Source organism: Trichoplusia ni, chromosome 6 (assembly GCF_003590095.1).
Source record: "Trichoplusia ni isolate ovarian cell line Hi5 chromosome 6, tn1, whole genome shotgun sequence".
Classification (NCBI taxonomy): domain Eukaryota; kingdom Metazoa; phylum Arthropoda; class Insecta; order Lepidoptera; family Noctuidae; genus Trichoplusia; species Trichoplusia ni.
The window spans coordinates 5,341,145-5,363,412 of record NC_039483.1 but is presented as its reverse complement, the minus strand read 5'-3'; the positions used below and the strand labels follow the sequence as shown (position 1 = coordinate 5,363,412).

Below are 22,268 nucleotides of genomic sequence, written 5' to 3'. Positions count from 1 at the left end.
AGTAAAATGCAACGCTGTTACGTGAAACTGACGCAGAATACATTTTTCGCGGATGAATCAGTTTCTTCATAGAACTGAGATTCCAATTTTGTACGTGGTCTTTTGTCCTGGAATTTTGAATGAACTGCTATATTCTTAGCGTATATCTTAAGGGATATATCTAAAGTGTTAATATGGCTTAAGGAAATTGTTCCTTATGCATCGGCCCCTAAGGAAATAACCCTTGTTTGTCATTGTATGACACGCTCTAAAAGGTTTCTGGAGATAGAGATACTGTGGCTGTTGGTTTGCCCATGGGAAAAGACCAATTTGTAGGAAATATTTAAGTTATGGATAGTTTAGCAGGTAAGATTTGTAAATTGTAGATTAAATATTATGATCCTAGTAGTATTTCTTTTCTCGTTCATTAATCTTTTGCGCATGCTTACGGTAGGCGAGAGTGACAAGAACTGTATTTTATATTAAACCTTTTTTTTTGTTTCGAATGTCTTTTCCGAATAAGGGTGTTTTCAATTTAATAACATACATATTTATTTAGGCCATTTACTCTCATCTGATTAATTTAACCAGCTTTAAAGGTCGATATTCAGTAATTCGATATCAAAACTACCATCAATAGTTTAAGTTAATTTTATTACGTTAAGAATAAATACATAATCGACTAACACTAATTTTATTATTTAAAAACTAAAACTAACATTTTGCATATCCCGTATGTTAGATAAATAATTTACATATTCCATAATCGATACATTCACTCGAAGATGTATTTTATGTCTATATTATGTGAGTGCTAACTAATGTCATAAATTAATGAGCGTCAAACCTTACGTATTACTTGGATTTGGATGCCTAAGTGTCAAAATTTCCAAATCCTAACAGTCTTGATCTAAGCTTCCGAAACACTTTCCACTTCTATTACATGTCTATGTTTTCTCTTCTTATGGATTCCTTCAAACTCATTTTGTATCTCTTGCAACGTCCGGTCCTTCGTCTCCGGTACAAAGAAGTAGACAAATATGATCCCAATGATACACGTTATGGCAAAAGCCCATAACGTCCAACCGGGCTTTACCATGTCTACCAAATTCTGGTATAATTTGGTTACACCGAAAGCCAAAAACCAATGAAAACCAGCTGTTAAGGCAGTCGCTCTTCGAGTCATGTGCGGGGGAAATATTTCTCGTAGCATCAACCAAGGAATCGGACCAACACCAGAAGCATAGAAACTCACGAATAAGCATAAAGTGAAGAGTGGGACCCACGTACTGCTTGGTGATAGATTTGATGCTTTCAAGTGGTAATAGATACCTAAGCAAGATAAATTAACAGCCATTGCTGCAAACGACACCATGAGCAGTACTCGTCTTCTGACTACCTTCAAAAGCATGGTAGAAAAGTAAGTAGACGAAACCAAACAGAAGCCTAAAATTATAGCTGCACTAGGAGGATTCAATGAAATGGCAAATTTCTCAAAAATAGTTTTGGCATAGAACAGAACGGGAAATATTCCGCTCATCTGTTGGAACACCATAAGTCCAAAAGAGACGATGAGAGCCTTAACATTAGATCTGGTTCCAAAAAGTTCCTTGAACGTAACTTTGATTTTTGCGGAATTTCTAATTCGCTCTTTCAAAGCTTTAATTTCTGAGTCGATGTCATTATCAATTCCTCTGAAATAACGCAAGGCGGCTAAGGCTTGATGATATTTTCCTTGAGACATAAGGTAGGCAGGAGATTCTGGCAGGAAGATGAAAGCGATGAAAAAGGCTGTTGGTACACTAGCACATAAAACTGTCAACCAGGATGTGTTTTCGACCAATCCTGAAAAACGAAAATACATAAGCATTAGTGTATGAACATCTTTTCCGAAAATATTAAAGAAAAACTTTAATGCAAAGGCTATTTACCAATAATGTATCCAAAAAGAACTCCACAGCTGAAGTGAACATGGTAAAAGTTGGCGAGTGTTGGCAATATTTGTTTCTCAGCTATATCTTCTATGTAAGGAGGTATACCAACACTGAACGCTCCCAACGCCATTCCGCCGACAAAACGTCCAACGTATAGACCATACACGTTCGGACTGGAAGCAAAAAATATAACAAATGAGATTCGGTACAGTTTCGAATCGACTAAAAAGGTTAGTACCTAGCACTAGTACTAGTTAGGGTTGAATACAAACCTAGAAGCGACGAGTATCCAGGATACGACCAGGGGTAATGCCAGGTATAGTAAAGTTTTCTTTCTGCCGAAGTACTCGGAAATGAGGCCAGCTGGCCCCGCGCCCCAGAGTGCACCAAGACAGAGCAGAGATGCCACCCATGATGCTTCAGATTCTGTCAGCTGAAAGTAAAAATTATAATTGGTAAAGCTCCTCTCAATGTTCATTGCTTGAAATAAAATACAGTATTCTTGTATTTCTGTTTTAGCGTGCAGCCGAAGATAGATCTCGCTGGCGTGCAATTGGGGAGGACGATGTCCAGCTGTGGGCAAATATGGGCTGAAGATGATGATGAATTTTGTTGTCGATTTCCAATTTCTCAAATTATAATAATTTAAACTTTCAATTCCAGGTATCACGAAGAGGTTTTTAAAACAAAACAAAACGCAGCCTAATTTAGCTTTCTTTTAAATTCATGAAACAAGTGGCCAGTTGAACTAAACCCGAAACCAAACAATATGATAATGGGAATCACTACCCAGTCTTTATTCATAGGTATGGTTAACGTGTGGGTTTACTAAGTAGTCGGTGCGAGAATGTGGTCGGAAATGGGCGAGTCTTGTGTTCTACTTGTGACAATTAGGTTGGCGTGTTAGGAATTAGAATGTGAGCTTAATTAAAATCGCTCAGAATGTTAACAAGCTTATTAAATGACTTAATCTATTCTAGATACAGCTGTTGTATATTTTTTCGTAGGTATAGAAGGATAGGCTAAATGACATCCCATAAGACTAAATTGGTTTATAATGAACTTCTACTATCTAGTTCCTGACTCTCTAGTTCAATATTGAAGCAAAATTTCTACTTAGACGGCACAACATGTCTTCTTCTTCCATAAGTCTCTATCTGACGTCATCTCACAAGAAACACTTTTTGCAGTCATGTCGTTTTTTACACATTCCATCCATCGTTCTTTCGGTCGTTCTCTTCCCCTATATCCATCCACATCCATACTAAACGCCTTTCTTAAAATTACTTAAGATAAAGATACTTCTTAGATATAGAAAAAAAGAAACAAAACAAGCAAAATTAGAAAAAAAAACTTCAAACACACCTACACCGCAAGTTAAATAAAGCCCCTTAAAAAGAAAACCAGCTGTTACTTAAGAAAAACATTCTGAACAACAAGCATTTTTAATGCAAGGAAATGTTAACTAGACTCGTTATAAGAGTAATATATAAACTTACCGTAAGTTTGTTGTGTGGGCTGAGTATACTTGGTGTAGAGTTTTCTACGGCAATTACGTCTCGGGTCGGCGACGGAGGCTGTAACATACGTATATTTATTGGCTTCATTAATCTTGGAAATTATAAGTAAGGATATGTTTTGTTCGTGTTGATTGCGATTATTAGAGAGATTTGTGAGAACAGGGAATTGTTCTCAATCAGGACGTTTTGTATATTTGATTTGTTTCAAAAAAGAAATCGTAGGTAATTAGCATTTTTAGTATAAAGACCTATATCATTAAATAAGACTTTTATAAAACAAATTAAATACTGATGAAAAGTTAAAGTTATGCACTATTTGTGGAGCGTCAAAATGTGGTCCCTGGTCTCCATATCCCGAATTTTTTAACCTTATTTTTTATATCACCGTCATTATCTTGATTGCCTCAAGATTGGTATCATACCATTTTTGGACATGAGCTTTTGAAATAGCATGCTACTGAACACTATATTCAAGTCTTCTCTTTGTCACTACCTCATCATAAAGCGCCTCAGGGCTTAAAACAATTTTTCCTCAAGGATATACAGCAAATACCCAAGATACTATGATAAAATAACAAAAAAGTATCATTATGCTAAACTACGCCCATACATTCCCTCGACTGCGCATTCGTTTAAATTCAAACAGTATTATCGCACAAACAAAACACTGTCTGCTTCCAAGTATCAAAATTACGACACAAAACCGCCGCCAAGTTTCTTTGCTTCAGCATCATATATTCAAAAGTTAGTTCACAGAGGAACTTGGGTGGCATTTACGTCTCTCTCTCGTACCAAGATCTTTTAAATCAAACTTCTGCCAGCGTGGAAGCGAGACGGCGCTACGTACAGTGTATTGTGCTATTCCCATTCCACAACGGCAAAAGTCTCATAGACATGCTTAAGGAGTTCATTAGTAAAGGCACCTGTCATCGGTAGTAAAGTTTCCATGTTGATACACTCTTGGCAAAGCTACCTAATTGCTGTGAAGCTGTTTGTATAGATGTGCTTTCAAGACAAGTATTGAAAGTTTCCAGTTAAGGAGTTTGTGTAAATAGTACGGTTATTTTAACTAAACTGATATTGTACTAGATTGACCTTCCGCTTGGGAATAACCAAGACAGCTCATTATCAATCAGATCAAACAAAACCTACCACTAGCCAAGTAACATCACTATTATTATTTACTAGCTGTTGCCCGCGACTTCGTAAACGTGATCGATTGTATTTTCGCTCCTATTAGTCGCAGCGTGATGTTATATAGCCTTGCCTGCCCTGCCTTGCCCTGCCTTGATAAAAGGTTTATTCAACACAAAAATATTTTTTCAATTCGAACCAGTAGATCCTGAGATTAGCGCGTTCAAACAAACAAACAAACTCTTTATATATTAGCAGAAAAAGCTTTATATATTAGTATAGATTTAATATCAATTACTATTAATTTATTTGTACCTAGACTGTATTCCCAATATCATCTAGATCTAGATCTTATAAAAATCCATTGTTTCATTATAAAAGTCTGACGCAATGTCTAGACATAATTTTCTTCTAATACCAAAGATCGGTTCTTACGTCAGTATTATAATATTTCTTATTACTCGAAGTTATATAAGGTATAAAAATATTCAGAAGATTAGGAAATAATCACGAACAAGATTGATAACATGAAAAGCTAGTCATACACGAGGTGACACAAGACGATAACGATTTAGAAAGAACGCGAATTCTGCACCAGATGTTGATTTTATGTAGAGAGGATGTAAACCGCCAAGAACCGCTTGTGAAGCGCATTCAAGAGGCCAAGGGTGGGGTAGTGGGTATATATATAAAGGATTGCAACTTATTGCCATACAACGACACAAAACCGCGGATGACTTAGCACCGCGATTCAGGTTTAGTCAGTAAGAGTCTGACACTATCCATTTCCTCCCCCGAGGGAGTGGGTGTCCATGAGAATTCCCCCGCCTTGCCAAAAAAGAAAAGGAGTGTGGAAGATGAAGGGCATGCTCATGACAGCGTGCCACCTGCGTCGCTGTCGCACCGTAGTCGTCTCCAAAACTAGGAAGCTTTACGCGACTACAGATAAATACAAGCTCGTATGATGCATACGCTGGAGAAAGTATGAAGGAGTATTAAATCTCCAAGCGACTACATTTTTCCTTAGAACAAGTAGCACTATTCTAGAACTAGCAGTCTTTTTACTACACGTATAGACAAGTAGTATAATAATAGGTTCAATCTCCAAAGCAACAATACGCACTTGTGAGGTCCACTCATACCAATGCTTTTCCTGAATCTGGGATATGCATGTATGTAAAAGCGTCACGACAAAATAAAGACAGACAAAAGTCGCTTCGACGACTTGCATTGCTCCGTGTAAGCAGAACTTAAGACTAGGGCGGCCATATTCACTTGTAAATGAGAAGATTATTAGATAAGAAACGTTAATAAGAAAGGTTAATTTATTCTTTGTAGGTAGGGTGTACCCTATGTTACAGTAAGGGAAAAAGAAAATATTATAAGTAAATTACGATTCCTCGGACTTTGGTTGTTCGTTGGGAGATCTTGTACCTAAGAGGGTGTTGAGATTTTTTTCTTTGAAGTTATTGCAGCTGTCTTATTGCATAAGCTGCTGGTATACTAATCATATGAATTAAAAGAAAACTGTATATCTGATTTAGTATATTTTTTTAATACACTTGTACACGTATTTTTTAGTATTTCAAATTCAAGTGGTGTGTGAGCTTAACGAGACCTCTAAAAAGGACAAAACTGATCAAATGCTAGTCGAATTCGCGGCTCTAAGGATTCCATACAAAAACAGCTACAGAAAAAAAATGTTCACAAACGACTGTACTAACGTTCTTCAACCTTAGATTTCATTTAATTATCTATTATAAATAACTAAAAATTCATCAGTTTCGCTATTCATCCGAACAGACAACGGAGCTTTAGTAAGAGAATATAGTTTTCACCCCTTCGAAACTGAACTCTAAAAAGAACACAAATATCTAAATCCATTAGAACAATAGTAAAGTTTCGCCTTAATCAAGTTCCACACTGCAACAACTAACAAAGTACATAAACATTCGAATCAATTGTGAGAACAATTCTCCAAGTTAAAACTAGATAGTATCAAAGTTATTTGTGCTATCTCTAAAATAGTGTTCCGTTCTCCAGAACGATGGTAACGAAACGGATAACATCGCAAACTCTAGTCTAAGAAAGAGCAATTTGTGTCAACATCAATTACTTTTGAATGACTTTACTTGAAGTTTTTGGTGCCAGCAAAACAAGTGGTAACTTAGAGTCACATCGTCTTCATTTCAGCTATGAGGTTTGCATTCATATCTCGCAAACTACTGAGACAATTTTGAGCCATTTTTCTTGTCTAATTTATAAGTAATTTATGAACTCGCTGTTTACTATTTTGATGATTAAAAATAATAATTACCTTTGGAATAGATACTAAGATTAAATTTTATGGCAATTAATCTGGTCGGTTATTCCAAATGTAATTTCTTATAAACCTTATTTAGCTACAAGCAATTTTCAAACAAAATAAATAATCGGTTTTCAGGCTCAATTTGAACTATTAAGAATCTATATTGCATGTCCAACGTTAATTTGATATCGTACCAGACTCCCAAACGTTCGAGTTAACCCAATAATCCGTAAAATTGAAGAATAACAACTGCATACACATAACGAACTCACCTGCATTGCGCATTTCGAGGGTTAAAACAATAAACAAATGTAACTTGACAGCCAGAAAAAGCAAAAATGAACTCTGAGGCTAAAGAAATAAAAGTTATGTATTCGCAAAATAAATTGTGTACAAAGTTGCAATATTATAACTTCATAAGTCATGGTTTCACCGTTTCGCCGCATGCGGCGAACTGTCATGTCAGCTGTTCGTAGGAGTTCGGCAAACTTCGTCAAAGTTCGTGTACTTAAAGTTTCCACTGCGTTTAGGCAAGTAACAGGCAACTAAGGACAATCATTAGAGATTGTTCAGGAATTTAATCACAACACAAACTATGGACTTTGTTGAATATGCAATTACCGCAAGTGAATGGCGTTTATAGGTGAGATACGAAAATTGATGAATCATTTTAATACGTTCTAGTTGCACAGAGCATGCAAATTCGAATGCAAGTAAAAAGGTTACAGATATTGCTAGGTTTTTCTTAATATGTCACTCGAAGTACACGAAATGGGTGAACACATATTAAGATTTATAAATAAATGTACGCACAAATGTAAGTATAAAGAAAAATCGTTTCTTTTAAGCCTTGTACCAAAATCTGTGATACAATCAGTGTATTTACATTTATTTTGTCGTTCAGCATTCCTTAATTTAAATAGTGATCTTTTTTTATATCTCAGTTCTATTGTTTTAATTTCCAAACTGGCCGTTTCGATACTTTTTCTTTCTTTGTCATGAAAAAAGGTTTGATGAAATTGGGGATTTCTTTTCGACCAGTTTCCTATTAGACAGGACTCATAAAATAATTCGTTTTATTATCGTTTTAGAAATCTATTCGGTACTTATTTTCCAACTCTCCTAATATTGTGTCTTCCATACTGTGAACCGCCTGTATTATTACCCTAGATCAATAGTTAACACAATAGTCAGTCCTAAAAGAGGATTAAAAATAAAGTTTATAATTAAAAAAAACTGACCAGATGTAAGTGGAACTTTCAATACTATTTATTAAAATATAGAAATTAATAAAAGTTACTAAAAAAATAAGTATTGTTTCTTTTTTATTCCTATCATTTAAAGTTCAAGATATACTTAAACTGTCTGGTCATCAACTCTCGTTTGATGTTGCCGCCGATATCAATACGAAACTTTCCTCATACTATATCGATAATTATAATATTACTTTATTATAAATTAGTATTGTATCAAAGAAATAAATTGTCATTCCGTTATCTGCTCTAGACACGTCTGTGGTAATAAGGTCAGATAATTTAGAAATAAGGTTGTAATAATTTATACATGCAATTGATCACATCAGCACCTTATTCAGAAGGTCTTAAGGTTGATTTTCGTATCTACAACTGGGAACTAGATTGCGTTTCGTGAATTATTATTATGATTGTTGATATTGAAAATATTTTTTTTCCTCATTTTTAACAAAGCTAAAGAAATATTTTCCAAAGCAATGTTTCGTTTATTAGTAAAGAAAATTACATTCATTGCTATGCATAGCTAAGAAACAAGGAGTAATAATCTAGGTAGTAGAAATATAACAACGAACCTTTTCCAAGAAAACTAAAAATTCTGTAACATTTCTAAAATAAAAACGAAGGAACGAGGAAAATTCTAACCGAAAGCGGTAAAAAATATATTTGGAATTAAATTTTACCTGGCGGTTACTAAGAGACGCTAAGATTCATAAAGTTACAAGTTTCAGTAGGAAATTACAATAAAGCTAGTTTTGTGTCGGAAACACACCAGCGATTTCCAGATAAAATGGTTAGGGAAAGTTTTTGAAATGTTTCTGAAAGTAGATATAAGTACCGAAATGATAGTTGAATCATTTTCCGCGTCAGCTCAGAATATGTTTTTGTACAATTTTTTTTGTGTGTGTAAATTACTAATTAAATACATGATTAAGGATTTGAAACTAGTCCGGTGATCCCGATAAATAATTGAGTGAGTAAACGTAAAATATTGTAAAGGACACTTCAATTTATAATGTGAATTGCTTGCGTTTTAGAAAAAGCTTCAATACAAATAAAATACTTTCGATAAATACATCAGCTTAATTGCAAATTGACAATTTTAAATGATTTTTAACTAAAACACAAAAAGATCATGTAAAGCTACCCAAACTGGTTGAATTTAAGCTTACTTCGTCACATAGGATTTAAAATTTTGCTCTTTATTATATTAAAAATATATTCTGATATCTTCTCCTAAGAACACGCCTTAAAATCAGAAGGTACAAGCAAAAGAAAATCTACGAAACGCATTAGCATATTTTTCTTTTTAATCGTCATTAAGATTTTCTTCAACAATTCCTGGCAGAAACCCCTTGGCGAAAATAAGTAGCAACCTTGTATTCAATTCGATCCAAACTTTTGTTCTTTGATTACAAGTTCCATAAAATCTACATAATTGAGTTGACGAGTTTGCCGTCATCCAAATGAAGGGAAGATTTCATTGCGTACGAAATACCGTCTTATTTGACGTCTCCAACATTTGCTTAACTAAGCCAATTACTCATTTGTATAAAGTAAATGTCCTGGGTTTTGTATTTCTTTCTGCTGTTGTGTTCTGGTCCTTATTCTGGGTGATAAAATTTACTTGGTCTACAGGCATTGAGTAATAGATTAAAAGAAATTTCAGTAGTCAAAGAACTGTGGATCAAAGATTTAAATCATTTTTTTCGTAAGAAAAAAGAAACGATCCCAGTTTAAAACAAATGCAATAAAAACATCCACTTTCCTCTTAACTCACATTAGAAAAGTAAGAGAATCTTAATCAATGCTCAACAAATTAATGGAAAATTTAATTTAAACAGGCCTTTTATATTATTTGAAAAACCTGAAGACTTTAAATATCCGTCGAATATATTCAAAGCGGTCATTAGAGTAATTACGATTCAAATTATCAGCCGTTGTAACTGGGAGCCTAATATCATCTAAAAGCAAGACTTGTGGAAGAAAGAGACAGCTTTATGCGTAGGACAATCTTCCGTCTCGTTTCCACAACAGCGGTTGCCTTCCTTTATGAGGTGGTGGTAGCCCCCCTACTAAGATTTACGATGGAACCGCTAATTAACGTTTTACTTAATTAATGGCTCACTGACAGAATTGGTAAGGCATGATAGTTACTATTCCCTTTTGCCAAATGTTTTACCGTTTGTTAAATTTATTTTTATGTTAATAAGTCAAGCTTAATTCGCCGAAAAGGAGTCATAATTAATGTTCAGAAAATCGAATAAGCTCCGTGTGGTGTTATTATTCGCAATTTTTATATTTAAACTAGTATAATTCTGGTTATGGTTTTAACGAACTAATTCCCAGGCGTAAAATTTCTCACACACTTAAATTGTTAGGTCAAGTTATAATGTCTAAGTTACACTATGAATGTAAATATATCACTCATATTAAGCCTAAGCAAAGAAGGCCTATGAGCAGTTATAAATAATCTTCGTCAAGACTTCTACTGATGATGATATTGTCATCAATGTTTTCATGGCATTTCTCAATATGTCAAGTCACTCAGTTTCAACCGCAGCGTTCAAACCGCCCGTTTGCCCAAACTCCCAGCGGTCGCGCCTAACCGTAGCCTAATTTACCGGTGGCCGCTAATGAAAACATTATTTATGAGGTTTCCACGCCCCACCAAGCTAGCACATGCGTATAAATTTAGCGGGATAACCCCTTTACATGAGTCTGAGGAAACAGGCGAACTTGAAACTTTCCGAAACTCGAGTTGGAAGATTCATTTGGGATAAAATCGGTTTAGTGTTTACGTGTGTTTTTAAGACTTTTACTGTGTTTTTTACGTAAACTGTTGCTCTTTTTTCTTTGTTTGAATGTTGATGAATAATAAATGACTTGGTTTTTTATGTAGTTTTTGAGAAGAATATGTTTGTAAGCCTTACCTCTAAGGATCCCGTCGTCAGTAATGGCAGCGCTGATGATGACCAAGCTACGCAGACACCAGCGGCAAAAGCACCAAGATTCACTGCAAAAAGGGCAATTTAAAATATTAGAACAATTTTACGTGTAGGGATTTAACACTGGACTCGCCACTTGTTAATTTTAAAAAATATAAAAAACTAGCCGTTTCCCGCGGTTTCACCCGCGTAGTCCCAGATTTCGTTGTATTTTTTTTTGTCTTTGACGCAACTTCCCTAGACTTTCGCAAATATTTCAAGACTAAAAAAAGCCAATTGGGTTCAGCCGTTCTCGAGTTTTAGCGAGACTAACGAACAGTAATTCATTTTTATGTATGGAAGATTGAGTTCTCACCTATCCCGGTAGCAATATATTGTGTGGTGATTCCAGATGTATCTCTCTTAATATCTGGCACTGTGTCCATCCGTCGCAGTATCTTTGTGTTGCCATTTCTGTTTTCTGCGTCATCTGTAGTATCCCCATTTCGGTTTGCAGCGGCTTCCGCGTCAAGTGTTGATGAGCTTTGTTCATCCACTGTCAAAATAAATGGAAAAAGGTTAGGAACAAAATTAAGTGTAGTATCCTGTCAATGACCTTCCATAGCTCAACTATTTAGTAAAATCTTTGTAAAGGTAAAAAAACAGTATAAAGATTTAAACAAAATAAAGACATTGATTAAAAAAAACCGTCAATAATATCGATTTCAAATCGGTACACCCGTTTAGGAGCATGGTGGTCAAGATTACAAGAACCCTCTTTTGAAAAGAGCTGATTTTGAAATAACTGGTTTATTTTGTTAAAACATGTCTCAGAATCATCGCAAGAAGATTCTCAATCCAACGGCTCCACAGTGTTAATAACCTGCAGATACTACTAATACTTCCATACTTCTAAATTAACTACACTAAAACTACTAATGCCATGGATTTAAGCAAGATACGAGACATGGACAGCATTCTGGAGAAATTCTTGTAAACTATTTGCTGGAACCACATGAGACGCCGCAAATTGGAGCTAGCCAGAACCACTGAATGCGGCCACGTTGCAATTAAGATAGACGTAAGCCACGATAGAGCTCGCGCACTTATCATAACAGGCAAAAAGTTGAGAACAACTGGCAGATTAAACTGAATATTATAGAAAGGAATTTATAGTGAAAAGAAATAATAAACCTCCCCATTAGCTGACGGATAAACAACAAAAAAAATTATCAAAACATACATATAAACATACATTTTTGATCTCAGATTTCATATGAAATTGGCAATCGTCTATCCGAGCGAAAACTGCCAATACATAAAAACATGCATCAAGTAATTTAGGAGGCATTACTTCAAGTTAAACTAAACCTCGAAACTTTAACCTATAAAATAGAAAATCTCTTTTATTCGACTTATTCTTTTATGGCTTATAAACATTTGATTTCATCGATTGAGGGAGCGAGATATTGTTCTAGTATTATAGTCTGTCATCACTCTTATACAACTGCAATAATCTTCTCATTCTTAGCAATTCTTTAAAAGATTATTTTTCATGCGGGTGAATTTCAGTGTTTTGAATATAACTTATAATAAATGATAGTAAAACCCAAACTCAAAACAAGAGTAGTATTAAAAGCGTTTTGTTTTTCAATTACGTTTAGACCAAGTGGTTCAAGTTCACACAAAAACGTCATTTAATAGGTTTTTTTATCAACTTTATACCAAAACAAAGTGTCAGAGTTGTGTAATTAGTTACGTAAAGATTATTATGATTGCAAACTTAGTTCGTACGTACTTATTCTAATTTACCCATCTTGGAGAGCCATCAGAAAAGATTTAAAACTGCAAATCCATAATAAATATTTCCGTTTTTTTTTGCATATAATATATTGATTTGAAATTAAATAATTTTTTTTTGTAAATTAACTTGCGATTACTAGAAACTAATTTTAAATTACTTACATGGATAAGTAAACAGGCTTTTGAAAGTATAGAAGTGGCAACGCCAAACTCACTTTACATTACACGGCATTTATTAGATTATCCGCCTCTATCCATCTTCTGTGTCTGTGGGACTAAAGCTTCCTCTACTTTATAAGATTATATTGTACTGGAGAAGAGTTTTTAGATTTTTGTATTAGAATGCTGTTCAGTAGTAATGTAAGTAAAGAGTGTAAAATTGTGTTTTATCTGGGAAGAAAAATGATTTATAATTAATCTACAACGATTTAATAATATCTAGACAAGTAATCGGTCAAAATTCCGTTGCTTGGTCTATAGGTATATACTAATATATAAAGCTGAAGAGTTTATTTGTTTGATTGTTTGTTTGAACGCGCTAATCTCAGGAACTACTGGTTCGATTTGAAAAATTCTTTTGTGTTGAATAGACCATTTATTACGGAAGGCTATGGGCTATATAACATCACCCTGCGACTAATAGGAGCGAAGATACAATGGAAAATGTAGAAAAAACGGGGAAAACTCTGACTACGCGGACGAAGTCGCGGGCAACAGCTAGTATTAAATAAAAGCACATTATTCATATTTGAAATTCTACATTTGGGCTATCAATTTAGATGATTAATGATTCATATTTGTGAGACCGTTGATTGCCCTTGGCCTATTAGCCTTTGTTTAAAAATATTAAACTAGTCTTATTCTTAGAGTCGACTTTAATCATTATAACTAAATTTGTTAATTATTTAATACGCATTTGTCAACATGCGCCAATATTAGATCAAGGCAAAGCAATAATCGATGAAATAACCTCCAAAAAGACGTCGCTCTTTTGAGTCCAAAAAAGGTTTACATATTTCTAAACTTTTTCTAGCATTAGGGACAATAGCTGGTTATACAAAATCAAAATCTAAAAATATTAGATATTTTTGCTTTTTTCTGAACAACAAAATTGACAAAGATAAACTGTTTTCAAATTTAGGAGACGGGCTTGTGACGTTTCGATATCGTACAATTAATACACAATGACGTCACGCGTAAGTTCCATTAAAGTACAAGACGAAAACTGAATAAAAATTGTCATAATACCCATTAAGTAGCATTTAGGGTCCGTCTACCCTACATGCTACTTAATGGGTATTATGTTAGGTATGTTTACCTTATATATCATGTTTGGTCCAGCCTTTATTTAAATAATCTAACTATTTTAATAAATTCATCCTCTTTAGTGGATCAAAATCGTCGCATCAGACATGTCTTCTCATTAATTGAATGTTAAACATTATCGAGAGAAGTAATATACATACATTAAGCTATCACTAACATAATCTCAGGTCACCCTCAGAATCACGGCAAAACAAGCATGTATAGATAATAAAGAGTATGTATGTATATATGTTTATGTTTTGATAACCATGGGTAAAGGAATGACAATTTTTTATATCCATACGAAAACGGTACACATAACTGCCAGTAACGACATTAAGGTCCAGTTTCACCATACTCTGTTAAATATTTAACGGTCTGTTAAGACAGATAACGGACTGTTAAAGTTATCGAGTGTCCCACCACGACTAAACGTCTGTTAACTTCGCTTAACAAGGCATTAAATCTAATCACCGGTCAAGACGTCTGTTAGACACTAACAGATTGTCAAAGTCACGTCAAAATGGACGCTGCATATAATTTTATTTTTGCAAATAACATTTTAGAAAATTTAGATTGCTTAGATGGAATTGTACGACGTCCCAGAATTTTTAAAGATCGTCATTGCTATTTCGAAGAATACGATGATGTCGATTTTTGTACCAGGTTTCGTTTATCAAAAGATATGACCCTTGATATTCTCCAGTTGATCGAAGATAAATTAGAATATCCATCAGATCGGTAAGTCGTCTATTAATTAATTAAGACCATCATGTACGTTATGAAATGCAAGAAATCATTGAGTAGTATTTTTATGCACTTATACAACCCATCTTATCATGTGTGATATTTTGATTATATCCACCTACAACCTTATAACTTTACGAACACAGATTTACATACCGATTTGACGACATCCGTGGTCGAGTGGCGTACGCACCGGTTTCAAGGTGTCGCTAGCTCTGAGGTCCCGGGTTCGATCCCCGGTCGGGTCAATGTAAAAATTCACATTTTCTGCATTGTCTCGGGTCTGGGTGTTTGTGGTACCTTCGTTGTATCTGAATTCCATAACACAAGTGCTTCAGCAACTTACTTTGGGTTCAGAACAATGTATGTGATGTTGTCCGCATTTATTTATTTATTTATTTATTTATTTACATAATACAGGTAAGATTTATAAGGCTTATTCAATACATGAATGTTTTATAAAATTAATCATTTATTTTGTTTCAGAAACGAATCAATTTCACCCATAAATCAGCTTCTTTTGACTTTGAGATACTATGCGACTGGCTCCCAACAAATATCAGTTGGTGATTATTGCGGTATAAGTAAATCGTCATCTCACAGAATCATACACAGAGTCACTGCTGCAATAGCCTCATTAAGCCGCAATTGTATCAAGTTCCCAGACACAGTGGAAGAGATAAGGAAAACTCAGTTGAATTTTTATAATATTGCAAAATTTCCAAAAGCTTTGGGTGCTCTAGATTGTACACATGTACGGATTCGTTCCCCTGGTGGGGTAAATGCAGAATATTTTAGGAACCGGAAAGGCTACATGTCCATAAATGTGCAAGCGATTTGCAGTGCAAATTTAGAAATTTTAGATTTGGTGGCAAGATGGCCTGGCAGTAGCCAAGACCAAACTATTTGGAACGCTTCCTACAGGAATGCTTTGTTCGAAAGCGGCAAGTATAGGGATGCTGTATTATTGGCTGATAGTGGGTACATGAATCGGCCTTATATCATGATGCCACTGGACAATCCACAAACCCCAGAGGATATACTATATAATGAGGCTCAAATCAGAAGCAGAAATCCTGTTGAACGCATGTTTGGGGTGTGGAAACGAAGATTCCCTGTACTTGCCTTGGGGATGCAGATACAAGTGAAAAAATGTCTTGCTGTTATTGTTGCAACGGGAATACTGCACAATATTGCAATAAAGGGAAAGGAAGAGTTACCACCAGATGATCCTGAACTTGAGTTAATTATGCCATGGGAAGATTTGTTCCGTCAGGGCCATATCAGGGAACAAAGAAATAATGGAGTTATGAGAGATATAAATCCTAAGCGAAGAGAGCTAATAAATAATTACTTTAAAAGTTTACATTTAAATGCATCTCATAATTGATTTATAATTATTAGTTGTTATGATGTCTTTATTTTAACTGCATTAAATTTTATAGACCGAAAACAGTTAGTACCTTAAGTACAAATGAAAAAATCTTAAGTACAAATAAAAACATGATTCATAAATGTAACTAAAGAATAAAAACATAATGTGGTGTATTAGTTTAATTAAATTCGTTTGTAAAATAAAATAAAAAGTCGAAAATCATATATTTTTTTTTAACATTTCAAGTTCCATTTCCAATTTCTCCGTTCTAATTTTTTCTGGTTTTAACTGTTCTCGTAAAATTTCTTCCTTTAGGGCAGCTTCTTTTTGGGTATTTTTCAACATGTTCTCAATAAGTAATAATTTGCTTTGCAGGACTTTGTCCTGCAAAGAAGTCTTTGGCCTTCTTCGGTGCAGCCATGTTGATGTCGAAAGTTCTTTATTGCCGGAAAGTGTAGTCGACACTTTAGTTTTCAAATCTCTTGGAGTCCAACTGCTCCACTTTTTATTTTCCACTTTCTAAAAAAAAAATAGAAACATTATTGTAATTAATTATTTCATAATTATAATGGCCATAAAAGCCACTTGTCTGCCAGTACCTACATAAATATTTTTACCCACCTCAGTTGGAATAATGCCTTTGTTTTTCTGAGACATACTGGAATCTTTAAATATTGGTGAAGAAGGCGCATTGGCATTGAGTACTGTCTGTGATCCCAGAACGACCCCAGACTCGATATCATCCTGGTAAATAAATAAAAAAATTACCTCGTATAATATTATGTTAATTAAAGTTACTATAAAAATATAACACATAAATATACTTTTTTATTAAGAACTTCAATTTCAGTATTTGAATTACGAAGTTCCTGATCTGAGAAATGTATATCAGAGTCATAAGGATTATCAAGTCCATCCAAAGTTGGGCCAAGTAACATTTCCACTTGTCCTTGAAGTGGTCCTGGTGGTGGAATGTCAGGCTTGCCTCCTCCTGCAAAGAAACACAATACTTAGCACGACTTCTCGGAATAAATCTATACACTTTTCTTTTTAAAAACGACTATTGCTCTAAGGAATTTAATCCCTGTGTCGTTGGGTTTCACAAACATACAATTCACATGCAAAAAGACACCCAGACTCAGAACAAGCATTTGTGAATCACTCAAAATAATGCTTGTACTACGCGGGAATCGAACCCACGACACGCGGCGCACAGTGGGTTTGGCGTGATGACCTTAACCACTCGGCTATACCGTACAAGCATTGGATGTGCCTAGCTGTAGCATATTGTGTTCTTCTTGTTTTCAGGCCTAGCTAGTTCATGTTTTAAAACAAATAGCTGTGTCACCTACCAGTTAAAAAAATATTTTTTTTGGCAGCGGCTTTGTCTTTCCGTGTGGTGCGTTTGATGTTGTCCCAGCAGGTTTTTAATTGCTCAACGTGACGCACGTGAAAAGAACTTAAACAATTAAATTCTTCTGCCAGTTTCTTCCACCCTTCATTTTTCGTTGCACTGGTCACGGCATCCGTTTTTTTATTTTCCACGATATCCTTATGCCGTGAAATTAATTCTATCAGGAGTTCTTTTTCGTGTGTGGTAAAATTCGGTCCACGTGTCTTCTTCGACATTTTTTTATTTCAAAAAATCGCGAAAAAATTACACCGCAACAAACCGAACACAACTAATCAAAACGTAAACAACACCTAGATACCTTGACATTTCATTTCAAACGACGTATTATACGACTATGTAAAATGTCGTCCAATTCCATATAAATACACGTCGGAAGCGAGCACTTCAATCTGGTTGCTTAAAATAAGAGCGAATGACTTGCACGTCATTCAGTTAAATGGCAGATTTACTAATGCCTTGTTAAATTTTTGCCGTGGGACACATGACGACATAACAGACCGTTAACTATTAACAATCCATTAGTAAATGACCGATTATGATTTAACAAACAGAGTATGGTGAAACTGGACCTTAAAATAACTTCACGTTCCAAATACAAATAATACGACGTCACAAAAACTATTAAAAAAATTCGAACGTAATATCAGTTACGACTTGAAAGAAAAAACAAAAGAACACCTACTTTGTTTCCAAGGGTACACTCAGCGACAACTGCACTTAATTATTTATAAAAGTTCACAATAGAAAATAAACTGTCAGAGTGGTTGCATCGGCGACTGAGTACTCAATAACACAATCTTGATAAGGCCGGACGTCGGATACGTCAAAAATAATAAAACAGACCCAGGGATGAACAAACGTGGGTCGCGGGACGGTATTATTTGACAACTCCTTCGGTGGTGACTGTATACTATGGTATTCAGTGTTTTGTTTTATTTTTCACTTTTTTATTTGTACAACGAATCTGTCATGACTATAATTTAAAAAAATCATAAACTTAGTTTAGATAGATTTAGATAGTTATTCAATCTTCAGTTAGGAGATTTTATGTAGGTATCAGTTTTCAAATCAAAAAATATTTAAATTTCAAGCGTTTCTCTTTCATTACTTGGTTCAATAATTACGGTATAAATGTATAGTCATTTTCACTGCAAATTTCGCAAAATTTTGGAAAACTCTCTATATTTTATCTGCTCTATATTTTGTCACATTGCCTATCTGATTGTACTAAGTAATCTCAAATAATATAGAACTTTAAAAATCCTCAACAAGAAATCACGTCAAGTATCTTAACGACCAATGTATTTACTTTATCTCCAAAATTTATCCCAATATAATCCAAAAACAGTTGGGACGCAGGTTCATTATAAATCGTTTAAACCAATTTATAATAATAATTTATCGTTCTATTTTCGTTCGCAACAGGTGCTTTCTAACCAAAAATATACGAAAACCTTTTGTAATAACAAATTGATTTACAATACCGTTGTGGTGCCGTTAGCTTTCATTAAAGGATGGATGCCACGAAAGCCGGTAACCGCGATCAGTTGAACCATCGATTTCCAATTCCATATCATTTTCGCCGTAAATCTTTTCAAAAGCTGTTGGAATACATTTCTCGGACAGATTCAAAAGAATACAGTATTTGTCCTGGCCACTTCACAACTCAATATCTTGAATTAAGGCAGGTTGACAGAATAATTATTCAATGTTTAGTATTATTTAATCAAAATAACACTAAGGCAGTTTTATCACAAACCCCGTTTAAAAGGAACTTTTAGTAAACCCCATTTAATTTATAGACTATCGCTTCATTAAAACTAGAATGTGCCTGCTTAAAAAGATGATGTTTTGCCTGCCACATTTAATTTTGACAATTTTGATCTCGTTCCCGAGTAACCTCGTTCTTATTACCACGTTTCCTGGTAAAATGGCCCCTTAATAACTTGCAAATTTCCTCTTTGTAATACTTCGCTGATTTCGCTTCAATAAGTTAAGGTAAATTAATTAGTTAATTAAGGAGAGGTAGAATAATTGTTATCTTTAGAACCGTTAAATGGGTTAAATGTATAAATTGTTTGTTCTTTGTTGGTTATTATAACGTTCTTGTGTACAAAACAAATTGAAACTTTCGTTATAATTACAGTTTGTCTTGTGTGTTATCGGATAACACGAGATATATTATCTTCATGGAGATCTACAAATCTTACGTTCAGTAGACGTTTTTGCTAGACAATGCTAATAATGGCTATGAATTTTATAAGGTCCGACGAACGGTGGAGGTCTTTAAGTCTACATTTTAATTATAGGAATTGGAAAAATGAGGAGAGAATATCTTATTAATTGGTAATATCTGCCGGCTTACTTGGGCAGTCTCTCATGTCTGGTTCTTTTACAATTCTTGAAATCTTGCCTAAAATTTCTGAGTTCACGGATGAAAGCGAGTGATTCAGGTTACCGCGGTGTCGCGGGTTTGATCTCCGCATAAGATAAGTAGTCTTGTTCTGAACTGGTTGATTCGTTTGTTTGAGAAACCTCCAGCGCCACAAGTACGAAAGTCCATAAGACGGCCGTCATTAAAAAAAATGAAGTGTGCTACTTGTAGTTTCAATGGCGAAGCAAAACTGAAACAACTAATAACCGTCCAAGAAATATACAAGTTAAAATATAAACAATATATAAATCTCGTCCGCTTGACTACCCCTGGCCCGATACCCCCGGCCCGTCCCGTAACCTCGCGCCTATCTGTCTTAACGCTAAACGCCCATAAACGCGAGATAAACTCCGCTATCGACGACGTGATTTTTATATTATAATAACAAGTATATTTATATATTCTATGTTATATATTTAGGTAACACAATATTAAGAGACTGGTTTAGTACCGAGTAAAAAACAAAATAGTTATATTAGGAGAAATCAAATTCTTAAGTACTTTAATTCATTGGTGAAATTAATGATTCATGATTTTCATTGGTGAGGTGAAACTGAGAAGGGAACTGATACAACACAATATACCGAACCAATTTAAACAATTTTTTCAAAGAAGAAATTATACCAGCATTTTATAGTAAAACACCACAGATTTTAAAGACGCACTGCTTATTTTTAAAACGGGATTCTTTGATTCTCGCGAAGTATCAAAAGGGCGTTTTTGAGTCGCAATTTATTCTACTAATTAGTTTAGTTATTAACAAACGAATGTATTTGAGAGCATTCTATGCACCAACGTTGTTTTGTGGTAGGTTCCAACAAATAGGTATATGGGCATGATGCATTGCCGCGCACTGATTAAATGCGGGAGACGTATCACGGCGGTTCAGTATTAGTCAGTAGGAGTCTGACACTGCCCGCTTCCTCCCTGGGTGTCCATGAGGATTCCCTCGCCTAACAAAAACCCCAAAGCTCACCAGGCCATACTGAACTCGCAAAATATAAATTTTAAAAAATTTGTCATTTAAACAAAATTTATCAACCAGTATCAACCTTAAATTTATAAACAATTAAAGGACAAAGTCGTAAAACAGGTCACCGAAATCAATTGATAGTTTAATTATAAATATTGTGTGGACCTCCAATAAGTGCCTATAACTGTACATTTTATCTCTTCAGTATAAACAATTATAAATCTTACCAATTTCGCTTAATTATCTGCCTCTTCTCATTATTAATCTCATCTGCTCGACTCTGATTCAATTTCATTACGTCTCTTTATTATTAACCTTGACCTGACTTTATTCGGGCTATAGACATTATTCGTTAAAATCTTTTGTTTCCAAAAACGTAAAAGATCCTTCAGAATCCGAGTCTAAAATTGGAATCATAAAGTTCAAAACAACACTACGTGCACACCCACACGAACCGAAACAAATGACAACCCTCGAAACAAAACACGGTGCCGAACAAATTTTCCAGGAATTTTCACACGTTATGCGTCAAAATAGAGAAGGGCCACGGTTTGTGATTCCCCCGCGCCATTTCCACTTATCTAAGGTAGCAGGACTCGGCAAATGGGCCGCCGCGCCATTATCGGGGCCAGACAAAAAACTTTTTTTTTATCTAACAGTGTTTTGACGCGATAAGCAAGGGATATTTTTAAGTTTCTAGCTGTGTCAGCTAGGAGATAAGGTTCATTATAGTGTAAGGGTAACTAAAGTACGGTTTGCGGTTTGATGGTCAATTGTTTATTATGAATATTGCTGGTGATAAGCCAGTGATGTGTTTCGGCTTGAAGTGTCTGGAGAACCAGTTTTTTGTGATAGTTTTTGGTATTCCTTATTGGTATAGTGAAAAAAAACTGCATACGTCAAGAACTAATCAAATCAAACTAATATCATAGGGCTTCAAATTACGAGTTACAAGGTGAAATTATAAATTCAAAATTGCCAGAAACATCCCTCACAAATTTCCCTTTTCAAAAAAGAGTTCGTGAGATCTTGAAATGGCAGGATTCATTTTGAAGGAACATGTCTAAGAACCAGAGCTTAAAACCCACAAATACACACACACGTTGCGGTCTAACTTATGAGCCCGGGGGAGCGTTAGATAAAATAATATTACAAGAGTTGAGTA

The 22,268-nt window shown here is 34.8% G+C and overlaps 1 protein-coding gene across 1 annotated transcript; it reads right to left on the bottom strand.

The window, feature by feature from the left end:
• Positions 1-699: 699 nt before the first annotated feature.
• Positions 700-18,754, bottom strand: LOC113495087 (facilitated trehalose transporter Tret1-like). Its single transcript, XM_026873682.1, has 7 exons — positions 18,379-18,754; positions 11,429-11,608; positions 11,059-11,141; positions 3,413-3,490; positions 2,186-2,346; positions 1,911-2,086; positions 700-1,824 (listed from the first exon to the last, which is right to left on the bottom strand). Coding segments are annotated over exons 1-7 (1,614 nt in total). The 5' UTR covers positions 18,380-18,754; the 3' UTR covers positions 700-889.
• Between the last annotated feature and the right edge of the window lie 3,514 nt (positions 18,755-22,268).